Below are 27,267 nucleotides of genomic sequence, written 5' to 3'. Positions count from 1 at the left end.
TGGCCCATGATTCTGCAATTAGATTTAGATTTTTCAATTAAATAGAACACTGGCATGATCAAAGTATTCTTTCCAACATCATGTTTTGGCCTTTTCCAGATTCTAATTTAGAACAGATTCAGACTTCAGATTTGTTGCAAAACTAACTTTGCACATTGTAGGAGATATTCTGGTTGCCACAAAGTACTTTATATATTTGGGCACTACATGAAGTTCATTGATTGAACAGCACAGTCAATGGGCTACATTTTTGACTGCAAGAAACATTTACAGGTAATAGAATTCAATTAGGAATCTGAGTGAGGGCAAAAGGGGGCACAGCCTTCTGCAGTCATGCAAATGGTACTGGGTCGCACAAAAACACTTGTTATTTCAGTTTCCAGCTTTGTCACCAATATTTTGATATAATTGTTACTTGTGTGTGTAAACAGTAAAAAAGTAAAAGAAAAACTAGATTCTATTTGAAATGTCAGTGGCACACACATCCAACAAGTCTAAACTAGAAAGGTTCCAGCACGCGTTGCAGTGCCACTTTCATTCCAACACAAAGCACTTTTCGCTCTCTGAATGAGCTCAGCAAAAGGTGATCCGAATGAAAGGTAAAACTTGATTACCTGTACTCTTATGTTGAAAGGTTTACTATTTTAAGAATATAGAAAGATGGACTGATTTATTACAAAATTATTTATCAAACTACACAAGGCAATGTTTAACCTAATTAATTAAATATGTTTAACTATAGTCATGGGCCAACTTTCACAATAATATTGTGCATAAACTTGTGTCTGCATGTTATATCATACTGAAGGGTATTAGTTTAACAGCAATTACTACAGTAATCAAGTCTTTTGTTACCAAATTCTGGGCAACATCATGCCTCAAGTGGAGATATGCGTTTTTGCAATCTCAAGTTGCAAGCTACCAAATTTTCTTTCCATACATCTCGTGTTTTACATAGTTGCTTCAGCTGACAACATAGCCAGCAGAAAAAATTCACGATAGAAACATTTCTTCAATAAAAACTTATACTAAGCTTGTTCAGAGTGATACAATAGTTTGGAACAAACTAGATCCCATAGATTTCTGGATCCTGTCAAAAATAAACAGCTGCAGCAGATTCTTGTAAAGACTGTACTGCTTTAATCTAGCTTCAAAAGCTTCCTCCAATAGCGACATAGACATAGAAACATAAAAAATAGGAGGAGGCCATTTGGCCCTTTCAGCCTGCTCTGCCATTCACTATGATCATGGCTGATGACCCAACTCAATAGCCTGATCCCGTCTTTCTCTCCCCCCAATATCCTTTGATCCCCTTTGCCCAAGTACTATATCTAACAGATTCTTGAAAACATACAATGTTTTGGCCTCAACTATTTTCCATGATAGCGAATTCCACAGGTTGACCACTCACTGGGTGAAGAAATTTCTCCTCATCTCTGTCCTAAACAGTCTATTCTGTATGCTCAGATTGTGACGCCTGGTTCTGGACACCCCCACCATCGGAAACATTGTTTTTGCATCTCCCCTTGAATGTTGGTCATTGCCTATCCACCGTCATCCCTTTAAGTAAGGTTTTCCAATCTATCAGAGCGAACTCATGCCTCATATCATTAGTTTCCTCCATTAAGATTCAGAACCCCAGTCTCAGACTCAACAACATCACTCTCTGTCTTGATGAAAAATTCTATCATTTTCATGGTCGTTCATCCCAAAGGGGTCACACACATGACTAGATTGCCAATTATTCCTTTCTCATTACACAATACCCAGTCTAGAATGGTCTGCTTTTGAGTTGGTTCCTCAATATATTGGTCCAGAAAACCATCCAATGTATGCTCCAGGAATTTTTCCTCTACAGTACTGTGACTAATTTGATTTGTCCAATCTATAGGCAGATTAAAATAACCCTAAATTACAGATGTCCCTTTATCGCTTGCATCTCTAATTTCCTGTTTGTCATTCCCAACATCATCATGACAGTTTGAGAGTCTATAAACAACCCCTACTGACATTTTTTGCCCTTTGGTGTTTCTTAGCTCTACCCGTATAGATTCCACATTGTTGGAGCTAATATCTTTCCTCAGTATGATGTTATTTTCCTCTTTAACCAGCAATGCAAATCCACTGCTTTTTCCTTTTTGTCTGTCTTTCTTAAGTAGTGAATACCCCTGGTTGTTCAGTTCCCGTCCCTGGTCACCCTGCAGCCATGTCTTCTAATCCCAACTATATCATAGCTGCTTACATCTATTTGCACAATTAATTCATCCACTTTATTGCGAATGCACCGTGCCTTTAGACACAAAGTTTTTAGACTAGTCTTTTTATCACTGGTCCTGTTCCCACTATTTTTAATTGAGGCCCGGTTTGAATCTGGTCCTTGGTTTCTCTGCCTAGCACTTGTCCTTAATCCCCGCTCCTCTGATTCCCATCCCCCTGCCATATGGTGACTAAAGTTTCTATTCTTCACAGTTTATTGAAAACAATCTTCATCTTGGAGAAAGCAGGAGTGGGCATGAACGAAACTGCAATTTCACAGTCAACTGCTAAAAGAATCCAACACCGTTCCAGTTGAAGTACATAAATAAAATAAGGAAAAGCAGCAGCAAATGCTGGAGTTTTGATGTGGAGAAAACATAATTAAGGAGCATAAACAAATCTTTTCTATTTATAGATACTGGGGCCGATTCACCCAAAAAAAATTCTAAGTGTCGAATTTGCATAAAAACTGGAGTAAATCCCGCTGGTTGTTTCAGCAGAAGTTTCAAAATAAATCTCCCATGCTGGCCAGCCCCGCGAACCCCAGATCACCATCCCCAACAGCCCAATCGCTGGCCCCCCCGAACATGCCCGGGCCAGCCTCGACACCCTCCACCGCAGCCCCAATGTCTGGATTCCCCCCGTCCCCAATAGCAGCCTCAACAATCGCCCCCCTCCCGAGGGGCCTCAATTAGGACTCCCCTTGACTCCAGTGGGGTCGGGCCACCAGCTCCCAGAGGTGGGGAGCTATACTAAACCTCGCTAGAGTGAAACACTCCTGGCAGGTGGAGACAGATTGTTCTGTTAAACCACTCCCAGTAAAGCACACACCAATCATGAGCCTGACCTCTCTCGCACAAGCATTCTCTATCTTGTTGATCTAATTACATTGTAGGTGGTGGTGGGGGGAATGGAATATTGCACAGCACCCAAAAAGATAAATACGTATATTTTTCTCCCATTAATATGTCTCCTTTGAAGTATGTTATGTTTATTTATTCGTGTCACAAGTAGGCTTACATTAAAACTGCAATGAAAATCTCCTAGTTGCCACACTCCGGGTACACTGAGGGAGAATTGAGCATGGCCAATGCACCCAACCAGCACATCTTCTGGACTGTGGGGGGGAAACCAGAGCACCCGGAGGAAACCCACACAGGCACGGGGAGGACATGCAAACTCCACACAGACAGTAACCCAAGCCATCGAGCCCAGGTCACTGGCGCCGTGAGACAGCAGTGCCAGCCATCGTGCCACTGTGCTGTATAAAAGGCTAACAGCACAGAGAATATGCACATCATTAAATCCATTTCAACAGTAATCAACTTTATTTGGGGGAAAAAAATCTCATCCAGAATGCAGCATCATGTATATAAATGATTGAATGATATCAAAGTTAGAGCTGTGAGGTATAGCAATACCCTTGTCAATTTGTTTTCATTCAAAGATTAAACCTGCCAATATCAATGCCAGAGGAAATTCAGTTTACATTTAAACAGCCATAAGAAAACATTTAATATAGAACACTTAAAGATTAGTCAAGATATTTGCTATCCTATGTCTAATTAATAGATGAGGTACTGCAAAAATGTACTGAAATTTGTATATTCAAAAACTTAAAAAATTAAAGTCTTTACTGAAAATACAAAAACCTGCTTTAATTTCGGATAAGAACATGACCCTCTCCAATGCTAGCTTTTGTGTTATGTAAGTTTTTCAATCACACTCTGTCTACCCTACATCGGAGAGACCAAACGCAGACTGGGTGACCACTTTGCAGAACACCTTTGGTCCATCCACAAGTAGGACCCAGAATTTCCTATGCTCGCCATTTCAACACACCATCCTGCTCGCTTGTCCACATGTCTGCCCTTGGCCTGTTGCAATGTTCTAGTGAAGCCCAACGCAAATGGAGGAACAGCACCTCATCTTCCAATTAGACACTTTATAGTCTTCGGACTTAACACCGAGTTCAACAACTTCAGAGCATGAACTCCCTCCTCCACTCCATTTCCATTTATTTTATCATATTTCATTTATTTTTATATAACCCATTGTTACTACTTTATATTCTGATCATTTTTAATTTTCATTTCTTCCAACGTTTCTTTTGTCCACTTCTAAAATCTCACTTTCCATCTTGTTTTTCACCACTCTACCCTCCACCTCCCACCCCAGCAGGGACATCTGCCACATGCCTCAGGTTGTTCTTTGACACTCTGCACCTTTGTTCTGCCATTTTCACATTCCAATCTCTTAATAGATGCTATTAGCACCATTCTCAGCCTTCATCACCACCATTTACATTCCTTTGTCTTTTTGTCTATGACATTTTTGTCAATTACGTTCCCCGCCCCCCAACCCTAATAGTGTAAATCTCGTCCAATTTTCCTCGTCTTCAAATCTGACAAACTCATCCAGACTCTAAACATTAGCTATATTCTCTCTCCATAGATGCTGTCAGACCTGAAATTTTCCAGCACTTTTTGTTTTTGTCATTTTCTCAGTCCGCTGTCCTGAATCTTCCATTTCCATTGAGAATACCAGACTCCCTTTCTCCACCTCATTCTTCATACTAGCTTGAACAGGAAGTATTGCATTATTCAACCAGAATGGCATCATAATCAAGCCTCATTCTTGACTCCAACACCTGCCACTCCCAAACCTCCACATACCTAGTGTCAGCCAGGGATACCGGGATATAGCATTTTGGAATAAAAATCCTTGTTCCATCCATTTTTTCAGTCCAATTCTCTTCCCCTCATCTATTTGTAAAAGCCTGGTCATATTTAAATCATGTGCAGCACTGAAATGCCATCTCATCTAAGAACAACAAGCTCAAAAGACTTCAATCTAACATTCCAGTCTGTATTCTTCATATAATTATAGTTTCATCACCAGAAGCCAGTTTCATAAGTTAGTGTGAGGGATATCAAAGCAGATCAGAAATGGCTGCTCAGCCAGCTATCTATAGTGTATCAAGTCAAGTTGGATAATTCAAGGTGTTCTATGAAGCTCACTTGATCTGTAACATTTTACGTTGAATTTGGCTAGGATGAGCATGAGAGGTTTCACTTCAGATGTGATTCAACTGACCCATGAGGAGCTTTCATCAAAAACAAAGTTTAATTAAGAATATTGTTGACATGTATAGTAAGGCATTGAGCAAGAACTTTTAACAATTACAAACAAGAAACACAACAGCCACGATAACGTATAACTCTTAAGGAACATCTCTAATGTGTTCCAATCAAAGCCAACATCCAACACACAAAACCCTCCAAATAAGCACAATACAGCATAGGTTAATGCCAACTTGTCGCAGGAATCCAGCCACCTGGGTTGAATGCTGAAAATCCCTTGTGAAGAAACTCAGAAGAGGTTGTAATCAAATCTGTTTCCCAAAACACAGTTTCTTCAAGGCAGGACGGCAATAACCCTCTCCTTTAGCTAACTGATTATTGTTTCAGAATCAAACAAAGAGAAGAACAGAGAGAGAGAGGGGGAGACTGCTTCTTAGCTTGCTGCTAAACTGCTTCAAAAAAAAACACTCCCCAAAATAAAACTGAAAGGCCAAAGGAAAAAAACCCTATCACCTGACTGCCACAGCTTAGCTCACCCCCCAATGAAATCACTGAAACTGTAAGCTGTGATTTTTTAAAAAATTCTTAAACTACACTCACATGATGGTAGTAACATCCAACCCTAATAAGTTAGCAGGTTTGATGGGTGGAGTTTATCCAGAGCTCAACTGTTAAGATTTACATACTCAGGAATTAGAAGTCTCATTTTAGTACAAGTAAAACACTTGGAAATTTAGTTGGTATGCAAGTGCATTGCTTAAAATAAGACTGCACTAGTATTCTCAGAACAGCAATAGTACTGTGATATGTCAGTAAACAAATATATGCATTTACAATATATTAGCATTGCACATCAGATCCCTGTGCATCAAACAAATAAGGAATCTCATTCTAAATTAAGAAACTACGTAAGAAATGCACTATCGCCAGTACATGGACCAACAATATGCACCAGGCCGACAGCAAGAACATCCGAAATCTAATACCCAATAAGCATTGTAGAAAAATGCTCTCACCCATAAATTATACACAGAGAAAAGTAAGTTTCATTTGTGCTGGTGATGTATTAATCTATACCAGATCAGCACCATCTCTTCTTGCAGTTTGTGGAATTGCAATAACGGATTATGAATTAGGCACAGATCAGTCACAAAACAATAATAAGTAATCGTTATTGATAGCATGTCTGGGAATGTTGGATGGATTGGCAACATGAGGCAGTGCACAACCTAGTTTCACAATGGGCTTCTTCAGTTTACAAGTTTCACCATTTTTAAAAGCTTTTGAGGATATTGCCGTCAACCTTTGGTGATCTGTGATTACAAAACAGTTTTGTCATTATGCAACCAACAAAAATGAGTGCCAAAATTTTCCTGCAAAATGCAATACTAACTACTGGCAACCTTGAAGGAAAAAGTGCATGGGATTGAATAAACAAATAAATATCTGATCTATTTCTTTAGTATTATTTCCCTCCACCCTTTATTGCCAGCTAAGACTCGGCAACACATTACAACTGAATAATAGTGATGGGGAAAGCTTGCATCAAATTCCTTTTGCACACATTCTACTGAGCAGTTGGAGAATGATTTTAAAAGTGGCTAAGAAATATATACCCTTCTCACTTGCTTATGGTGCAGGGCAAGTGTGAAAGTGAGGAGGAAACTAATGAATCAAAAATCTTTCAAAATAATTGTTTAATAAAGATGCATTGAATTTAAAATGCTACACTTATCTCACTATGATAACCACACAATAAATTATATGCTAGAATTAAGTATCTACAATCACAATTCTGTTAAGAAACTAAAGACGATTGAATAAGGTCACAGACCTGAAAAATTGGGTAGAATATTCCCTGCGGACGCTGGATCCCCACCCTCAGGCTAAAATGAAGGCCAGAAGACCACATGGCGTAGGAAACAATCACTCAGAGTGCATTTCCCCAGAACAGTCAACTGAAGGTCAGCAGGCAGGGACATTGTCCAATTGAGGATGGTGGGTGGGTAGCAGTAGGTAATTGAGGGGGGAGGGGGGGGGGGGGGAATTCAAAATGCAGCCACCCTCTCTCCAACTTCAAGATTTAAATAAAAAATAGCTCTTCCAACTGGACCACGCCTGACAGGATGGGTGGAAGATGGAATCTCTCCACATGGTGGCCTTTGTTTGCTGTTGCATCCAGATTCGCAGCCTCAAAGTTTGCTTAAACAGTTCCTCATTGCCTATGGGAGCCTGGAAAATCTCAGTCAGTCTCCTTCAATTGACTTTCAGTGACTTTCGAACTTCATCAGTCACCCCTGTGGAAACGTAGCCAACCACTCCCAACCTCTTTTCCACCTCTGGGAGAATGGAGCAAAGAACCAGCGTACAAGCAGATGGACACTATGTTAACAGCTGTCGCCTCCAATCCCAGCCCATTAAGTTTGTTTCTCCCTCCACAGAAACTGCCAGACCTGCTGGGCATTTCTAACATCTTCTGTTTTTACTTATCCATACTATTTTGCATTTGCATCTAACCTAGTCCTATGATGACCCACACATCATTTACCCTAAACTCTGTGAAATGTACTCACTCCCGGGGACAGTGGCAAATCACATGCAAAATATTCCAGGATGGTCACGCAATATTTCTCTATAGTCTAACAACAAGATACTTAACTGAATTGCAAATACTTCACTGTTAAATTTGCTGATGTTTGAATTAGAAACTATAATTTAGGGTCAGTTTCATAATACAACCAAACAAAGTGTAAAACAAACCAACTACCTCGTTTATTTCCAGGTGCAACCAAGAAAAACACTTGGGGCAATTTTAGCCTAACCCATTTGACAGCAAACTGACAATAATGTGCACAATGTTGGTTTTACAGATCCACCCACCCTTCCTACATTTAAATCACCATTGAAATCAAGAGACAATAACATTGGGTGGGGTTTAAAACCAACTTGCCACCTTTAAGTTGTCCACCCAACAACCAAAACCACTGAAATACTGCATTTTACAAAGCAAACCTTAAAAATTATACATCAATTCAAGAAGTGAATCTGAACCTTTTTCAACAAAAGTTTTAGAATTTCCAAATTACATTCTAAAATTAAGTTCTAAAAAGGCAGACTCCTGCATGACGGGCAGCTTTTTCCATATTATATTATGCAATTGCGAGTGCACATTGCTCAGCGTTAAGCTGCCTATAAACAGACACCATCTTTCTGCACAGCTGGCAGGACAAACATCAGTGCAACAGTCATTTACAAAGAGACAACAATTCATGTATCAGTATATTCAAAACATCCAGAAAACAATTCTGGAAATATTGTGTATTTACATGATAGGGAAAGATGCATAGTACTGCCTTATAAACACCAACAATTTTTTCCAATTATTGAATTTAACTAGAAAAACATACACTACCCTTTCTGAAAGAAATAAAACTGTAGTAAAATATTGGCATGTTTATCAAATTTACACCTGTGAGCCAATACTTCTATGCACCATGAGTTAACTTGCTCAAAATCTAAACAGATACACAAAAATCACTTGAAAATGATATTTTGGTATCTTTATTTACACTGAACAGTTAAAGGTCATCAGTCACAAATGCCTCAAAGCCACTGGATTTTAATTGAAATGGCTCAAAGACCATGTTTTAGATAATATTTGAAATACACTATGTATGCAAATTTGTAAACACTTCACAATACCAAAAGCAACTAAATTCTTAGACCATAAGACATTGGAGCAGAATTAGGCCACTTGGCCCATCAAGTCTGCTCCGCCATTCAATCATGACTAATATTTTTCTCATCCCCATTTTCCTGCCTTTTCCCCATAACTCCTGATCCCCTTATTAATCAAGGACCTATCTATCTCTGTCTTAAAGACATTCAATGACCTGGCCTCCACAGCCTTCTGCGGCAAAGAGTTCCAGAGATTCACCACTCTCTGGCTAAAGAAATTCCTCTTCATCTCTGTTTTAAAGGATCGTCCCTTTAGCCTGAGGTTGTGCACTTTGGTTCTAGTTTTTCCGACTAGTGGAAACATCCTCTCCACGTCCACTCTATCCAAGCCTCGCAGTATTCTGTAAATTTCAATAAGATCCCCCCTCATCCTTCTAAACTCCAATGAATACAGACCCAGAGTCCTCAACCGTTCCTCATACGACAAGCTCTTCAGTCTAGGGATCATTCTTGTGAACCTCCTCTGGACCCTTTCCAAGGCCAGCACATCCTTCCTTAGATATGGGGCCCAAAACTGCTCACAATACTCCAAATGGGGTCTGACCAGAGCCTTATCGAGCCTCAGAAGTACAGAAGCTTTTTCTCAGGTTTGAAGAGTCAATTACTAGGGGGCATAGGTTTAAGGTGCGAGGGGCAAGGTTTAAAGGAGATATATGAGGCAGATTTTTTACACAGAGTAGTGGGTGCCTTGAACTCGTTGCTGGGGGAGGTAGTGGAAGCGGATACGGTAGTGACTTTTAAGGGGCATCTTGACAAATACATGAATAGGATGGGAATAGAGGGATACGGTCCCCGGAAGGGTAGGGAGTTTTAGTTAAGTCGGGCAGCATGGTTGGTGCAGGCATGGAGGACCGAAGGGCCTGTTCCTGTGCTGTAATTTTCTTTGTTCACCCCTGGTCTTGTATTCTAGCCCTCTCGACATGAATGCTAACATTGCATTTGCCTTCCTAACTGCCGACTGAACCTGCACGTTAACCTTAAGAGAATCTTGAATAATGACTCCCAAGTCCCTTTGTGTTTCTGATTTCCTAAGCATTTTCCCATTTAGAAAAGTCTATGCCTCCATTCCTCCTTCCAAAATGCATAACCTCACACTTTTCCACAATGTATTCCATCTGCCACTTCTTTGCCCACTCTCCTAACCTGTTCAAGTCCTTCTGCAGCCCCCCTGCTTCCTCAATATTATCTGTCCCTCTACATATCTTTTGTAAAGCTTGTCTCTCTTGTGGGCCAAATCTAAAATACAATTAGGTCAGGTCAAAAACTATTTCTAACATCATTCCACCAGGCTGTTAACCTGACTCAGCAGATAATGATGTACAATATAAACTTTATTCTGTGCTTCTGCAATGGTGCATTAGATTATGTGAGCCTCACCAGTGTGATTAAAATGTAATACTAATAGTTCTGATCTCATTACCAGCACCATGAATATGCAAGGTTCCTCCTTAGATAGCAGAAAATCACTAATTACAATTAGCATTATCTGATCATTAGGCATGACAAATCTAGGAAACCCATCATACTCGCAGGTATGGTAGCATCTTGCCTGCATTAGGATCTTTCAACTTGCTTTGCAGCAAAATAATGCACCAGTCTTAATTGGAATCAGTTGATCATTGCTGTTTTCAAGTATTCAACAAATTGGCTGAAAAGAGTCTTCAAATAACTCCAGTTGATGTGTTTTTGCATTAAATAATTTAAAATATACAGTGCAGCTTTTCAAACTAGGGTCATTGAACCTAAAGGGCTGAGAGATATTGGGGTCCCATGTGAATTGATTAATATACTATCTGCAAGTATAGAACTATTTCTCCATTCGGCTGTTCAAAATTGAGAGATGAGAGATGGTCTCATTCATTTGCAAATTTGGAATCCACAAAAGCTTGAAAACAAATGGCTGGTGTTAATTTTACTTGGATCTAGATCAGACCTTGGCCAGAAACACGCTGGACAAGCTTTAAGCAAAGATCTGAATTTATCATCACACTTTCATGACTTCAGGATGAGACAAAGCAACTCAGAACCAATAATTTTTGAGCTATAGTCATTATTGCCTGGAAAGGAAACATGGCAGCCAATTTGTGCACAGCAAGGCTCCACAACAGCATTATTATAAAGACAAGAATCAGATTGTTATAATGTTGGTTGAGAGATAAATATTACCCAGTATCGGAGGGAAAGCTCCGCAGATCTCCTTTAAATAGTGCCAGGGGTCTTTTGCACCTACCCGAGAGGGCTGAACTCCTGGAAAGTGAAAAAGCTTTCCAGCCTTAAATAGGTAATGCAATTCATCCAGGAATCCTCTCTTCCCCCGATGCATATTACTGCAGTGGAAATTAGTTAAACCTTTTAAAAAAATTATTTTGTTGAAGGCTATACATATTCAGATGATCCTTGCATGGCAGTCACACTGGACATATTAGACAAAAACGATTGCACAATAGAAAAAAGATTGGGAAAGTGAAAGCTTTTCCTTTCCCTAACACGGAGGTTGAAAAATTAACCACCTGTACAAGATTCTCCCCTCTCCCCCATCAAGTTAAAAATGAACATTTATTCTTCACAGAATGTTACTATCCATTTACAAATTAATTCATGATATAATAACATTCTCACATTAATGTATTGACAGCAGAAAATTATAATGGGTTTGAATTGGTCACTGGATTGTCCACCTTGTTCTTCTTAATCACAATATGCTTCAAAAATGAGTTAGAGAGAGCCAAAAGCAGAATTATTTGCACAGAACTACCATAATATAGAGTTGTTTCAATGAATGCAAACACTATGAATGGAGCTCTGACTGAAACCTCCAATCATAAATGACCTTTAACAGGAACATCAGTCACAGAAGTAGTTTTATATATAAAGACACCAAATAAATAGACACTTTATTCAGTGGCAATTAGCCTTATGGAAATTAGAGACAATATGCATTTTGCTTAATTGCCTACATCCATCTTTACCAACAGAAAATATACAACTGATCATTGAAAATAAAATAGTTCCACAATTCTGATATTTGATATTCACTACTGTAAATTATACATCTTTTCAGTCAACAATCCCAACCTTATTTTTTTTCCCCCCTTACTGCATCCTATAGAGAGACTTGCAACTCAATAGGAAAATGAGGATGAGCTCGAAAGAGTCATACACACTCAAAACATTAAGTCAGTTTCTCTCTCCACGGAGGTTAGCAGAACTGCTGTGTTTTTCCAGATTTTTGTGTTTTTATTTTTATTTTTTTTAAAAAGGATGAGCCTGTTGAATATGTTCCTACGAAACATTTAGCACCTCAATTTTGTCTGAGGCCTCGCAATTCAGGCAAGTGTATTTTATCCATCACTTAAAATTAATCATAACTGGTGTATAAATCAGAAATTTAAGGTATTACACTTGCATACCTGTGGTGAACCATCGTTGGTTCCCACTAGGTAGTACTGAGCCATGGTCTGGCCAGTACTACGAGTATGTATATATGTTGCTGTTGGGGTTAGGGTTGGGTTGTTCTACTTGTTGCTGTTGGGGTTAGGGTTGGGCTGTTACACCTGTATTATAGTTATTATGGTACGTCCCAGTCGGGCTCCGCCTCCTGGGAGAGGTATAAAGGTCACTGCTCTGTCTGGGACCCCTCAGTCTGGGATCGTGTACTATACATGGTAGCTTTGTTGTAATAGTAAATAAAAGCCTTTATTTCCTTGAGCATCTCAAGCCTCGTGTGTGATAACGCGCATCAATTTTCTTTACTATTAATTAAACTCTCGTCGTTAAAAAAAAAAGAAAACGATACAGAGAGTATGGAGCAAATGTTAAAACCCGAACGTCTTACACTGGATCCACGTGCGGCGGGCGCCTCTAACACCTTCGACCACTGGTTGAAATGTATTGAGGACTACCTTGCAGCCTCCGCAGCGGTCACCACAGACGACGACAGACTCCGGGTCCTCCACGCAAGGGTAAGCGACACCGTATATCTCGCGATCCATGCGGCCACCGACTACACAAGGGCCCTCGAGCTTCTTAAGAAGCGTTACATTAAACCGCCAAACGAGATGCATGCTCGATACCTCTTAGCCACTCGACGACGGCAGCCTGGCGAAATGACGGAAGAGTACGCGAACGAGCTCCTACAGCTAGCCAGGGGCTGTAACTGCAAAGCAGTGTCGGCAGACCAGAACATGAACGACCTCGCTCGAGATGCGTTTGTGGCGGGAATTGGATCGGTGTGCCGCAGGGATCAGTGCTTGGTCCTCTGCTCTTTGTGATTTTTATTAATGACTTAGAGGAGGGGGCTGAAGGGTGGATCAGTAAATTTGCTGATGACACCAAGATTGGTGGAGTAGTGGATGAGGTGGAGGGCTGTTGTAGGCTGCAAAGAGACATAGATAGGATGCAAAGCTGGGCTGAAAAATGGCAAATGGAGTTTAACCCTGATAAATGTGAGGTGATTCATTTTGGTAGGACAAATTTAAATGTGGATTACAGGGTCAAAGGTAGGGTTCTGAAGACTGTGGAGGAACAGAGAGATCTTGGGGTCCATATCCACAGATCTCTAAAGGTTGCCAGTCAAGTGGATAGAGCTGTGAAGAAGGCCTATAGTGTGTTAGCTTTTATTAACAGGGGGTTGGAGTTTAAGAGCCGTGGGGTTATGCTGCAACTGTACAGGACCTTGGTGAGACCACATTTGGAATATTGTGTGCAGTTCTGGTCACCTCACTATAAGAAGGATGTGGAAGCGCTGGAAAGAGTGCAGAGGAGATTTACCAGGATGCTGCCTGGTTTGGAGGGTAGGTCATATGAGGAAAGGTTGAGGGAGCTAGGGCTGTTCTCTCTGGAGCGGAGGAGGCTGAGGGGAGACTTAATAGAGGTGTATAAAATGATGAAGGGGATAGATAGAGTGAACGTTCAAAGACTATTTCCTCGGGTGGATGGAGCTATTACAAGGGGGCATAACTATAGGGTTCGTGGTGGGAGATACAGGACGGATATCAGAGGTAGGTTCTTTACGCAGAGAGTGGTTGGGGTGTGGAATGGACTGCCTGCAGTGATAGTGGAGTCAGACACTTTAGAAACATTTAAGCGGTTATTGGATAGGCACATGGAGCACACCAGGATGATAGGGAGTGGGATAGCTTGATCTTGGTTTCAGATAAAGCTCGGCACAACATCGTGGGCCGAAGGGCCTGTTCTGTGCTGTACTGTTCTATGTTCTATCTTATATCCAACTCAGACTGTTGGAGCAAGGTAATCTTGATCCCACTAAGTCGATAGAACTAGCGGATACGTTGGAGACGGCCTCCAAAAGCCTAGTATTGTATCCCGAAGACCACGTGGAGACAACGTGGCAGGAGCAGTCACTGATCCCTCCTCGTCCCTCGGGTTCGAAAAGCTGCGTGATGGCGTGCCCACACTCGGGCCTGACGACGGCAGCAGCTCTGGGCGGCCCGCGGTGTTACTTCTGTCGGGGAGTGAAGCACAGTCGGCAGCGATGTCCCGCTAAAGCTGTGTTGTGCTCCGCCTGCGGTAAGGGACACTATTCGAAGGTATGCCGATCCAAACTTACTTCCAGGAACAGCAGTGTGGCCTGCGACTCCCCGGAGCCCGGTTCTTCATCGTCGGCATCGTCGAGGGTTTCGTCCACGTGCGAGGCCAGGACGCCGCCATTACAGTCGACGGAGTCGCGAGAGATGCGCGACCACCAGGGGTCGCTGATTTTGGCGCCATCGCCCACGTGCGACCTATGGGAGCAGCCATATTGGTCGGCACCGACCGCGAACGACCAGCAGGGGTCATCTTCATCTATCTCAGCTGCCTGCAGTGGCACTCACGAACCAACGGTGGCGTCGATCATCCTGGACCAGGCCAAGCTTCACAGACTCGACAAGTCTATGATGGACATTCAGGTAAACAAACACTTGATTTATTGTCTGTTTGACAGCAGGAGCACTGAGAGTTTTATTCACCCAGACGCTGTGAAGCGGTGTGGCCTCCAGATCCAACCTGTCAAACAGACGATTTCGATGGCATCAAGGTCCCAGTCTGTCACTGTGCTAGGGAGTTGCGTGGTAAATTTAACGGGGCAGGGCACGGTTCACGAGCGCTTCAAGCTCCTGGTGCTACCGCACCTTTGCGCGCCAATACTCCTCGGACTAAATTTCATGGTCCACTTGAAGAGTGTAACCCTACAGTACGGTGGGACACTCCCTCCGCTTTCAGTGGGAGAACAGCAGCTTCCAAATTGCCCAACGCGCCCCGCCTGTAGCCTCTCGACGCTGAAGATTACCACACCCTCCCTGTTCCAGAATCTTGTGCCAGGCTGCAAGCCCATCGCGACTAAGAGTAGGCGTTACAGCGCTGAGGATCGGATCTTCATTCGATCTGAAGTTCAGCGGCTCCTTAAGGAAGGGATCATACAATCTAGCGCTAGTCCATGGAGAGCGCAGGTTGTGGTGGTCAAGAGTGGAAACAAACCCCGGATGGTCATTGACTATAGTCAGACCATTAATAGATACACGCAGCTGGATGTGTATCCCCTCCCGCGCATATCTGACATGGTCAACCAGATTGCGCAGTACCGGGTGTTCTCCACCATAGACCTCAAGTCTGCCTACCACCAACTCCCCATTCGCCCAGAGGACCGACAATACACGGCTTTTGGGTCGCTTGTATCACTTGCTCAGGGTTCCTTTTGGTGTCACCAATGGGGTCTCGGTCTTCCAGCGTGCTATGGACCGAATGGTGGACCATAACGGACTGCGGGCTACCTTCCCGTACCTGGCTAACGTCACCATCTGCGGCCATGACCAGCAGGACGATGACACAAATCTCCTTAAGTTACTACGCACTGCATCTCGCCTGAATCTGACCTACAGCAGGGAGAAGTGTGTATTTCGTACGCGCCGTTTAGCCATCCTCGGATACGTGGTGGAAAACGGGGTCATTGGCCCTGATCCAGACCGTATGCGTCCCCTCCTTGAACTTCCCCTGCCCACTAGCGCAAAAGCACTGAGAAGATGCTTAGGCTTCTTCTCTTACTATGCACAGTGGGTTCCCAATTACGCGGACAAAGCCCGTCCGCTCATCAAGTCCACCTCTTTTCCCCTAACACCAGAGGCTCGATTGGCCTTTGATACACTAAAAGCCGACATCGCGAAAGCCACGATGCATGCTGTTGATGAGTCCATCCCCTTTCAGGTGGAGAGCGATGCATCTGATTTTGCCCTGGCCGCCACACTTAACCAGGCGGGCAGGCCCGTCGCCTTTTTTTCCCGCACCCTCCAAGGCCCCGAAATTCGACATTCAGCGGTGGAAAAGGAGGCCCAGGCCATTGTGGAGCCCGTCAGGCATTGGCGCCATTACTTGGCGGGAAAACGGTTCACCCTGATCACGGACCAGCGGTCCGTGGCGTTCATGTTCAATAACATGCTACGGGGCAAGATCAAGAACGACAAGATCTTGAGGTGGAGAATCGAACTCTCCACCTATAATTACGACATCATGTATCGTCCAGGGAAACTCAACGAGCCCTCGGATGCCCTGTCGCGTGGAACATGCGCCAGTATACAGGAGGACCGTTTGCAGGCTCTCCATAATGACCTATGCCATCCTGGGGTCACTCGGCTCTACCACTTCGTAAAAGCCCGCAATCTGCCCTACTCGGTGGAGGATGTCAGGTCCATAACGAGAAGTTGTCGGGTATGCGCGGAATGCAAACCACACTTTTACCGACCTGACCGGGCACAACTAGTCAAGGCCACTCGTCCCTTCGAAAGACTGAGTGTCGACTTTAAGGGCCCCCTTCCCTCGACAGATCGGAATGTGTACTTCCTCAACATCATTGATGAGTACTCGAGATTCCCTTTTGTTATTCCCTGCTCTGATACATCCGCTGCCACGGTTATCAAGGCATTCCGTGATCTTTTTACTCTGTTCGGGTACCCCTGCTACATTCACAGCGATAGGGGCTCGTCGTTCATGAGCGATGACTTGAGGCAATACCTGCTCTCATACGGGATTGCCTCTAGTAGAACCACGAGCTACAACCCTAGGGGTAACGGACAGGTGGAACGTGAGAATGCTACAGTCTGGAAGGCTGTCTTACTGGCGTTGAAGTCAAAAAGCCTTCCAGTCTCCCGTTGGCAAGAGGTGCTCCCTGATGCACTCCATTCCATACGCTCACTCCTGTGTACAGCAACCAACGCTACTCCTCATGAGAGGCTGTTTTCATTCCCTCGGAAGTCTTCCTCTGGGACCTCATTACCGTCTTGGTTGACGTACTCAGGACCTGTCCTCCTGCGGCGACATGCAAGGGCCCGCAAGTCCGACCCGTTGGTCGAACAGGTCCATCTCCTCCACGCCAACCCTCAGTATGCCTATGTGGCATACCCTGACGGGCGAGAGGACACGGTCTCGATTCGAGACCTGGCGCCAGCAGGGGACGTAGAAACCCCTGTCGCTCCCATACCTCCTGTTAGAGACCCCCCAACTATTGTTTCCCCTCCTGACACGGCGCGGGCAGCATCGGGACCATTACTTCACCCTTTTACTCCCGTGTACAGCTTGCCTGAGTCCAGGAGATGGTCACCACTTCAGGGCGTGTCGGAACTCAACGGATTATCATCACCTCGGCGTCAGCCGGCCCGTGAGACTGTGGAGGAACCGTTGGACATCGCCTTGGGGAGAACGCCACCGCGAATGCCTACTCCGGTGTCATCACCGGTGTTGAGGAGGTCACAACGACGGTGCGGTCCCCCTGACCGTCTGAACTTATAGACTGATGACAAATTATTCTGTTTTTTTTGTACCCCGCCGGCCTTTGTCTTCAAAGGAGGGGTGAATGTGGTGAACCATCGTTGGTTCCCACTAGGTAGTACTGAGCCATGGTCTGGCCAGTACTACGAGTATGTATATATGTTGCTGTTGGGGTTAGGGATGGGTTGTTCTACTTGTTGCTGTTGGGGTTAGGGTTGGGCTGTTACACCTGTATTATAGTTATTATGGTATGTCCCAGTCTGGCTCCGCCTCCTGGGAGAGATATAAAGGTCACTGCTCTGTCTGGGACCCCTCAGTCTGGGATCGTGTACTATACATGGTAGCTTTGTTGTAATAGTAAATAAAAGCCTTTATTTCCTTGAGCATCTCAAGCCTCGTGTGTGATAACGCGCATCAATACCCCAATCCCACAACCAGATATACAAGCTCCAATCAAGTAACAATTCAGAGTTTATTAAAATTATTAATAAAATTTATTAAAATTGGCATTCAATTTGCTATAGCCTGCCATTGCATTCCATTGAAAAGCCCTGTCACCCTTCGACCTATAGAATGGCAGAGTACCCAGTTCCATCATAAAAACCTATTTTAAGGGAGGCACTATTAATACAGTATGCTAATGACCCAAACAAACTGTGTAAACATAAATTGCAACCATTTTTTTTCCTCATCATTCTTGTAAAATGAAAAAGACTAGTGAAGACAAATGTAGGTCCTTTAAGTCCAAAATGGGATGGGTTTAGAGAGGGCGGATTTGTTGAAATGTATTCAGGGGAGTTTTTTGCATCAATATGTAGAAGGCCCAACAAGGGATAGCACAGTGCTGGATCTGGTTCTGAGAAATGAAGCTGGAAAAGTGTTTAATATCCTATCCCCCTCACCCCATGTATTTGATATACTAAGGGGCAATTTAGCATGGCCAATCAACCTAACCCACACATCTCCACAAAGAGAAAGAAGGCCTGCAAAAGGCGGCTTTGGATTGGTGGTGGTTGGGGGGGGGGGGGGGGGGGGGGGGGGGGGGGGGGACAGATTTTATTAAAATAAGGCAGGGTCTGGTCAAAGTTGACTGAAAACAGCTCCTCATGTGAAAATCCGTAGCAGAGTGGTAGGTGGTACTGGGAGAGAGTTCAGGTCCAACATGTTCCCTATAGGGGGAAGGTCGGAGCAATAAGTTTGCACAGTCCTGAATGTCTAGGACAATTCAGGACTGAATCCCAAAATATTCTACAAATACATTAAGGGGAAGAGGTTAAACAGGGAAAGGGCACTGCCTATTAGAGACCAAGGGGGCAATCTGTGTATAAAGCTGCAGGACGCTGGAAGGGTGTTAAATGAATACTTCTCTTCAGTCTTCATTAAGGAAAAGGAGAACACAGGTACAGAATTCAGGAAAAAGGACTGTGGGGAACTTGCACAGTTTGACATAGGAAATGGAGAGGTATCTGACGGGCTTAAAAGTGGAAAAATCCCCAAGTCCAGAGATGCACTGCATCCCAGACTGCTGAGGGAGGCAAGGTTGGAAATTGCTGGGGCTCTGGCAACGGAGGAAGTGCCAGAGGACTGGAAGATGGCTTTTCCATTTTTCAAGAAGAGTGGTAGAGATGAACCAGGAAATTACAAACCAGTGAGTCTCACGTTAGAGGTAAGGAAACTATTGGAGAAAATTCTGAAGGAGAGAATTAGTCTTCACTTGGAAAGACATGGGCTAATTATGGATAGTCAGCATGGCTTTGCCAAGACAGAGGTCATCCCTAACAAATTTGATAGAATTTTTCAAAAATATGATCGAGTTTGTGGATGAGGGAAGTGCAGTTCATGTAGTTTACGTAGATTTCAGCAAAGCTTTGACAAGATTCCACATGAGAGACTGACTGGGAAGGTTCAAGTACATGGAATTCAGGGAAACTTGGAGAGATGGAAGCAAAACTGGCTTAGTTATAGGACAAAGGGTAGTGGGAGAAGGCTGTTTGAGTGACTGGAGTCTGGTATCCAGTGGTGTACCACAAGGTTCAGTGCTGGGACCCTTACTATTTGTTATATATAGATAATAATGTGGGGGAAATGATAAGCAAGTTCTCAGATGACACCAAGATTGGTAAGGTAGTTAATAGTGAAGGAGGTGGTTGTAGATTACAGGAAGATATAGATGGTTGGTCAGATGGGCAGAGCAGTGGCAGATGGCATTTAACCTTGATAAGTGCACTTTGTAACAAGACAAGGGAGTATTTAATGAATGACAGGACACTCAGACATTCAGAGGGACAGATGGATCTTGGGGTAGAATTGAATAGAATCCCTAGAGTGTAGAGGAAGGCCACTTGGCCCATCGAGCCTGCACTGACAACAATCTTACCTAGGCCCATCCCCGCAACCCCAAATATATACCCGCTAATCGCCCTGACACTAAGGGTCAACTTAGCATGGCCAATCAACCTAACCGCTACAGCTTTGGACTGTGGGAGGAAACCAGAGCAGCCAGAGGAAACCCACGCAGGCATGGGGAGAATGTGCAAACTCCACACAGACAGTCACCCAAGGCCACAATTGAACCTGGGTCCCTGGCGCTGTGAGGCAGCAGTGCTAACCACTATGCCATACTTATTCATAGATCCCTGAAAGCAGCACAGCATGTGAATAGGATAGTTAAGACGACATATGGAACACTTGCTTTTGTTAGTTGTGGCATAGAGTATAAGGCAAGGAGGTAATGTTGGAATGGTACAGAACTTTGGTTAGGCCACAGCTGGAGTACTGAGTGTAATTCTGGCCACCTCACTCAAGGAAGGATGTGATTGCACTAGAAGACATAGAGAGGAGATTCACCAGGCTGTTGCTGGGATGGAGCTATTAGGAGAGATTGGAAAGACTTGGATTACTTTCTTTAGAGCAGAGAAGGGACATTATTGAGGTGTATAAGATTATAAGGGGTATGGACAGGGTGAATAGGAAGCAGCTGTTGAGGGGTCAATCACAAGGGGGCATAATTCTAGGGTAAGGGGAAGGAGATTCAGAGGGGATTTGAGAAAACTAATTTCATTCAGAGGGTGGTGGGATCTGGAATGCACTGCCTGGGAAGGTAATGGAGACTGTAAACCTTATAACCTTTAATAAGTATTTAGATGAGTACTTGAAACATCATAGCATATGGAACAAGGATATGGAACAAGTGCTGGAAAATGGTATTAGCGGGACCTTCGTGGTAGTTATTGTTGGTGCAGACTTGATGGGCCGAAGGGCCTTTTCTGAGCTGAACAACTCTATGACGATGAGAAAAAGGAAATGGCAGAGCAATTAAACAACTACTTTAGTTTTGTCTTCATGGAAGAAGGGAACCAAGGATCTAGTGAGGAGGAGGAATTGAAAGAAATTGGTATTATTAAAAATAGTGCTGGAGTAATTAATGGGGCTGAAAGTCGATAAATCCCCAGGGCTGATAATCTACATCCCAAGGTGTTAAAGGAGGTGGCCATGGAAATAGTGGATGTGTTGGCTGTCATCTTTCCAAATTCTGGAACAGACCCAGCAGACTGTAGGGTGGCAAACGTAACCTCGCTTTTAAAAAAGGAGGGAGAAAAGAGGGGATTAAAGACTGGTTAGCTTACCTATCAGTAGTGGGGAAAATGCTAAGAGTTTTATAAAGGAAGCAATAAAGGGACACTTAGAAAATATCAACAGGATTAGACAAAGTCAACATGGATTTATGAAAGGAAAGTGATATTTGACAAACCTACTGGAGTTTATTGAGGACGTAACTGGCAGAATCGATAAGGGAGAACCAGTGGATGTGGTGTACTTGGATTTTCAAAAAGCTTTTGATAAAGTTCCACATAATAGGTCAGTGTGCAAAATTAAAGGTCATATATTGGCATGGATTAAGACTTGATAGTATACAGGAGACAGGAAAGAGAGTAGGAATAAATGGGTCATTTTGAAAGTGGCAGGCAGTGACTAGTTTGGTTTCACAGAGATCAATGCTTGAGCCTGAGCTATTCATCAATATACATCAAGGATGAGGGAACCAATGTAATATTGCCAAATTTGCTGACGACACAAAACGTGATAGGAATAAGAGTCACGAGGAGAATGTTAAGAGGCTTCAAGGTAATTTAGACAAGTGGGCAAATACATGGCAGATGCAGTATAAGTAGATAAGCGTGAGGTTATTCACTTCAGTATGAAAAACAGAGTGGCAGAGTATTATTTAATTTTGACATACATGGTATGTCAAACATGGAACCTGGTTGTCATGGTATGCAAGTCACTGAAAGTAAGCATACAGGTACAGCATTAGGAAGACAAATGTATGCTGGTCTTCACTGCAAGAGGACTAGAGTACAGGAGCAAGGATGTCTTACTGCAGCTGTACAGGACTATAGTAAGACCACATCTGGAGTATCATATGTAGTTTTGATCTCCTTATCTAAGAAAGAATAAATTTGCCATCGACTGAGTGCAACAAAGGTTGACTCCTAGGATGGCTGGATTGTCACACAAGGAGAAATTGGGTTGACTAGGCCTATATTCACAAAAGTTTAGTGGTGGGGGGGGGGGGACGCGGGGAGAAGGGGGGTTCTAGAACAAGGGGTCACAATCTCAGGAAATGGGATAGACCATTTAGGACTGAGGTAAGGATAAATCTCTTCAGAGGGTGGCAAACCTGTGGAATTCTTGACCACAGAAGACTGTGGAAGCTAAGCCACTGAATATGTTTAAGGAGGAAATAGATAAATTTCTAAGCATCAAGGGATATGGGGAGAACCTGGGAGTATGCTGTTGAGATAGAGGAGCAACCACAAATCATATTAAATAGCAGAACAGGCTTGAAGGGCCAAATGACCTAGTTCTGCTATTTTCTAGGTTTCTAATATATAATGCCCACATTGCAGTGACCCTTGATCTGGGATAACCGCACTGTAACTGGCCACATGATTCCTTTGTGGGGCTAAAGGCATGTAAAAGGGCATGGAAGACAGACAAGAAAAACAATCTTCCTTCCCCCATGCACCCAATGAATGCTGGTTTTAGCCAAGCCCACAAGCAGATCCGGGGGGGTAGTCCTCAAAGTGTTCCAGATGGCGAACTAAAATTTCACCATAAATTGAGGAGCACTTTTCCTTCAGTCACACCTACAAACATGGCACACATAATTAATAGATCACGCAAGCAGAGTTAAAGGACATTTTATGGTATGGTATTTTATGGTATGGTATATATTTACAGGCTAGAGTCAAACACCAGTGCTTCTGATCATGCAAAGTATCAAAAAAATGTAAAGGTATGAAACACTGATAAGTCTACTTCCTAAACAGTAACATACTGAATTGTTGCAAGATCAAAAATGCCCTTTTTCTGGAAGCAGGCACTCTTACAAAATGGATCTTTTTGTTCTTCCTGCTTCATGAGTTCAAGTTGTGCAGTAAAGGACAAGAACCACAAAAGGCGAGAAACTTTTGGGAGATCTCACCATTCCAATTTTCTGGAGCGTGGTTTCACTCTGATATGATCCCAGAGGTCCTCCAGCATATTAGATTCACTTCAGTACAATGAGCAAGTAGACAATGAACACCAACCATCAAATTTGCATTGGTATGTTCAATAAGCCCAATCTCAAGTGCATATCTCGGTTTCACTTTTATAAACTATTCAACTGATGTCACCTTGGCCCCCTCAGATACTAAATTCATAATGCAGATCATGTGCAGGATGTTGAAAATCCTGTTCAGATATGTTGAACTGCCAAGCATTCTCTTCTCGCCACTTAAAGATGCACTGAACCTGGATAAGATTTGTCACCTTACCTTTGTGACGTTGCTCTCAGCACCTCAACAAAACCAAACATCATCAAAAAGATTGGAAATATAAATAGTTTCACTGTGGCAGCAAAACTAACGGGGGGGGGGGGGGGGGCGGGAGAAAACAGGCTGCAAAATATGATTGTAGCAGTAAAACACACCATTCTGTCTCGCAATATCCCACCTGAAAGTTACACAAACAAAATGGAAGGAAACATAATGCAAAATTTAAATTATGTGAAAATTAATCATTTTAGCGTTATATGTAAACATAGCTGAATTATTGATACTATTTCATTCAAATTCTTGGATGATTAATTCCTTTGCGCAAAATGCATTAATCCATTAACCCATCAATGGACGGGAGTGTATTGGCAGTTGGAACATGGTTTTCTGAATAATTTGGTAACTGATTCGAAGTTCACGCTCATGGTTAGATGTCACTGACTGCCTTCATACTTCAGCCATGTGGAAGCTTGAGCAGCCGCTGTTGCATTTGACACACTTGCAGGCCGGCTGCAGGCTGAGACTAGCTGTATGTCCCACTGCACGCACACTTCAAACCATTGATCGGTACCACTTCAAAGAAAGCAAAAAGTTTGCACTTGGTTCTCAGTGAACAACTGTGCAACGGTGCTGGGGCATGGGTGACAGCCAAAGAAAATCAGATATGGGGGCGGGAGAGAACAAAAGTACAGATCTTGATCCCTTTACCAACACCAAAAAAATGATGCTCTATTGACACAGCAGTTGACAGTAACACCGGACAAAAAAAAGTCCTGAATAAAAAAAATATAAGTTTTCAAAGTCTCTCATGCTATCACGTGCTAATTTAAAGCGAGTTGCATCTTTGCCCATTGAAGCGCGGTGTGGGAATAGACAGAAGACAGACACACTGTATACACAGCTAGCACACAGCCAGCTCCCAAGAGTGTGGCGACCGTGAAGGGAATGAGTCGGGATTTCCCTGTTCTTGTTACAAGTGAAGTCTTGGCGCAGGGAAGGGGAAAAAGAAACATGATTGAAACATTGTAGCAGCGCCCGGGGAGGGGGGGTTCCCCGGCCCTCCTCAGCACGAGCAAGAGGGTGCAATCCAGCTGGCACGCTCTGTGCTACCTCGCCCCTCCCTATCCCAGCTGCTGCGCTGATCAGGCACTGACCGTACTTGTCCTCGTCCATGGCTCGGCTCAGGGTCCTCGCGCTCCTCCTGCAGCAGCTGCTACCCTCCAGCTGACTGCAGCCTCGCCGCTCCGCCCACCTCTCTGCTCGAGCCGACCGGCCCTTGACGTCAGCGCCCCGGGTGAGGGCGTGGCCAGCGACGGCGGCGCCCACGTGATGTGGAAGCTTGAGCAGCCGCTGTTGCATTTGACACACTGGCAGGCCGGCTGCAGGCTGAGACCAGCTGTATGTCCCCACTGGCCTGAGAACATGACCTGCCCATCTCCACTGCTCACCCTGCAGTTAGCACTAAAACATTTAGCAGCCAAACAGCATGTCAATTAAAAACCTCCAATAGAGGGCGAGTTGTGAAACTACCTGTACAGGTCACTCAAGGAGAGATGTGTCAGCAGGATATACAGATCTTTTAAGAAGAAAACAGGAAGAGGAACACTTGTAGAATTGAGTTGTAGGCTGTCGGTAACTTCACCTCTGGGGATCCCCTCATTCTGTTCCCTCAACAAACTGAAGAAAGGCATTTTTTTATTTCTGTAATGTGGCAGGTTTATTTAATATCCATCCAGTTATCCCATGTTAAGACGGTTATTTTTGTGCTGAAGGCCACACCCACTAGAAACTGCACTGAAGTTGCGTAAAATACTTGTTTTTAAAGGGGTGTTATGGTAGTATCGATGGACTGGTAATCCAGAGACCCAGGATAACGTTCTGGGGACCTGGGTTCGAATCCTGCCATGGCAGATGGTGACATTTAAATTCAATAAAAAAATCTGGAATTTAAAATCTAACAGTGACCACGAAACCATTGTCAATTGTCCTAAAGACCCATCTGATTCACTAATGTCCTAGAGGGAAGGAAATCTGCCATTCTTCCCTGATCTGGCCGACACATGACTCCAGATCCACACACTGTGGCTGACTCTTCACTGCAGCCCTTTGAAATGGCCAAGCAAGCCACTCAATTCAAGGGGCAATTAGGGATGCCCACATCCCAGATAAGTTTTATTGCCATCCCCAAATGCTCTGGAGGTGGTGGTGCTGAAGGGCTTTGTTGAACCACTGCATTTCATGTGGTGTAGGTACTAAACTTTAGATAGGTTTTAATTAGCAGCAGGATGAAGGGCTATGGGGAGCAGGCAGGAAGGTGGAGATGAGGCCAACATAAGGTCAGTCATGGTTGTAATGAATGGCAGAGAAGGCTTGAGGTGTTGAATTCCAGGATTTTGACTCAGCCAAGTGTCAAAGAAGGAACAGCGATATATTTCCAATTCAGGATCATATGGCTTGGAGATGATATTGTATTGCATCTGTTATCCTTGTCCTTCTAGATGGTAGTGGGTGTGGTTTGGTGAGTTCTTGCAGTGCATCTTGTAGATGGTGTCCATGGCTACCACTGTTGCATCAGTGGTGGAGGGAGTTAACATTTGTGGATATGGTGCCAATCAAATGGGCTGCTTTGTCAAGCTGCTTGACTGTTGGAGTTGCACTCATCCATGCAAGTGGGGAGTGTTTCATTACACTACTGACTTGTGCCTTGTAGATGGTGGACAGGCTTTAGGGAGTCAGGGAGAAAAGTTACTTGCCCCAGAATTACCATCCTGTGAATTGTTCTTTAAGCCAAAGTATTTTTTTGGTAGTCCAGTTTAGTTTCTAGTCACTGATAACACCCAGGATGTTGATAGTGCGGCATTCAGCAATGGCAAAGCCATTTAATGTAAAAGGGTGATGTTTAGATTTGTTGGATATGGTAATTGCCTGGTACTTGTGTGGCCAGAATGTTACTTGCCCATGGTCAGCTCAGGCCTGGATATTGTCTGTCTTGATGCATTTGGACACGGACTGTTTCAGTGTTTGAGGAGTTGGGAATGGTGCTGAGTGTTGTACAATCATCAATAAACATCCCCTTTTCTGATTTTTGATGGTAGGAAGGTCATAGATGAAGCAGCTTAAGATGTTTCTGCCTAGGACTGCTTATCCTAACCAAATTTGAAATATAAAATTTATGATTCAGACAGGCTTCATAAAACACTGGAGTTTCTGACCTCCGTTATGGTTCAGGTTAAGTATGTTTTTCTCTCGTTAGTTCCCACAGTACCAGTACACAGGACCAGTCTAGCAGTTATGTCCTTTAGACTTGACAAACCTAGGCAGTAGTGGTACTCCTAAGACACTCTTGGGCATGGACATTGAAGACCCCACCCATCGACCACCCTCAGTGCTTCTTCCAACTGATGTTCAACATGAAGGAGTACTGATTCATGAGCAGGGTACGTGGTAATCAGCAGGAAGTTTCCTTGCCCATGTCTGAGCTTGGATTACTGCAGTTAGCAGAAATTTGGGATGACAATTCCTGAACACCTAAAAAAATCCCTACTCCTAACAACATTCAGATCTCTTGCAACAATATCAAGTGGTGGTAACCCCAGCACTGGGGTGGGCTG

The 27,267-nt window shown here is 43.6% G+C and overlaps 1 protein-coding gene across 1 annotated transcript in view; it reads right to left on the bottom strand.

Moving 5' to 3' along the window:
• cyth1b (cytohesin 1b) overlaps nucleotides 1-25,139 on the bottom strand; it is a 254,482-nt gene extending 229,343 nt beyond the window's left edge. The window contains exon 1 of the mRNA XM_078225678.1: nucleotides 24,811-25,139. Coding sequence (XP_078081804.1) covers nucleotides 24,811-25,015 — 205 coding nt within the window. The 5' untranslated portion in view covers nucleotides 25,016-25,139. The remainder of the gene's footprint in view (nucleotides 1-24,810) is intronic.
• Nucleotides 25,140-27,267: the final 2,128 nt, after the last annotated feature.

This window comes from Mustelus asterias, chromosome 12 (genome assembly GCF_964213995.1).
Source record: "Mustelus asterias chromosome 12, sMusAst1.hap1.1, whole genome shotgun sequence".
NCBI lineage: Eukaryota > Metazoa > Chordata > Chondrichthyes > Carcharhiniformes > Triakidae > Mustelus > Mustelus asterias.
The sequence above is the reverse complement of the archived record's forward strand: the minus strand, read 5'-3'. Positions and strand labels throughout refer to the sequence as shown.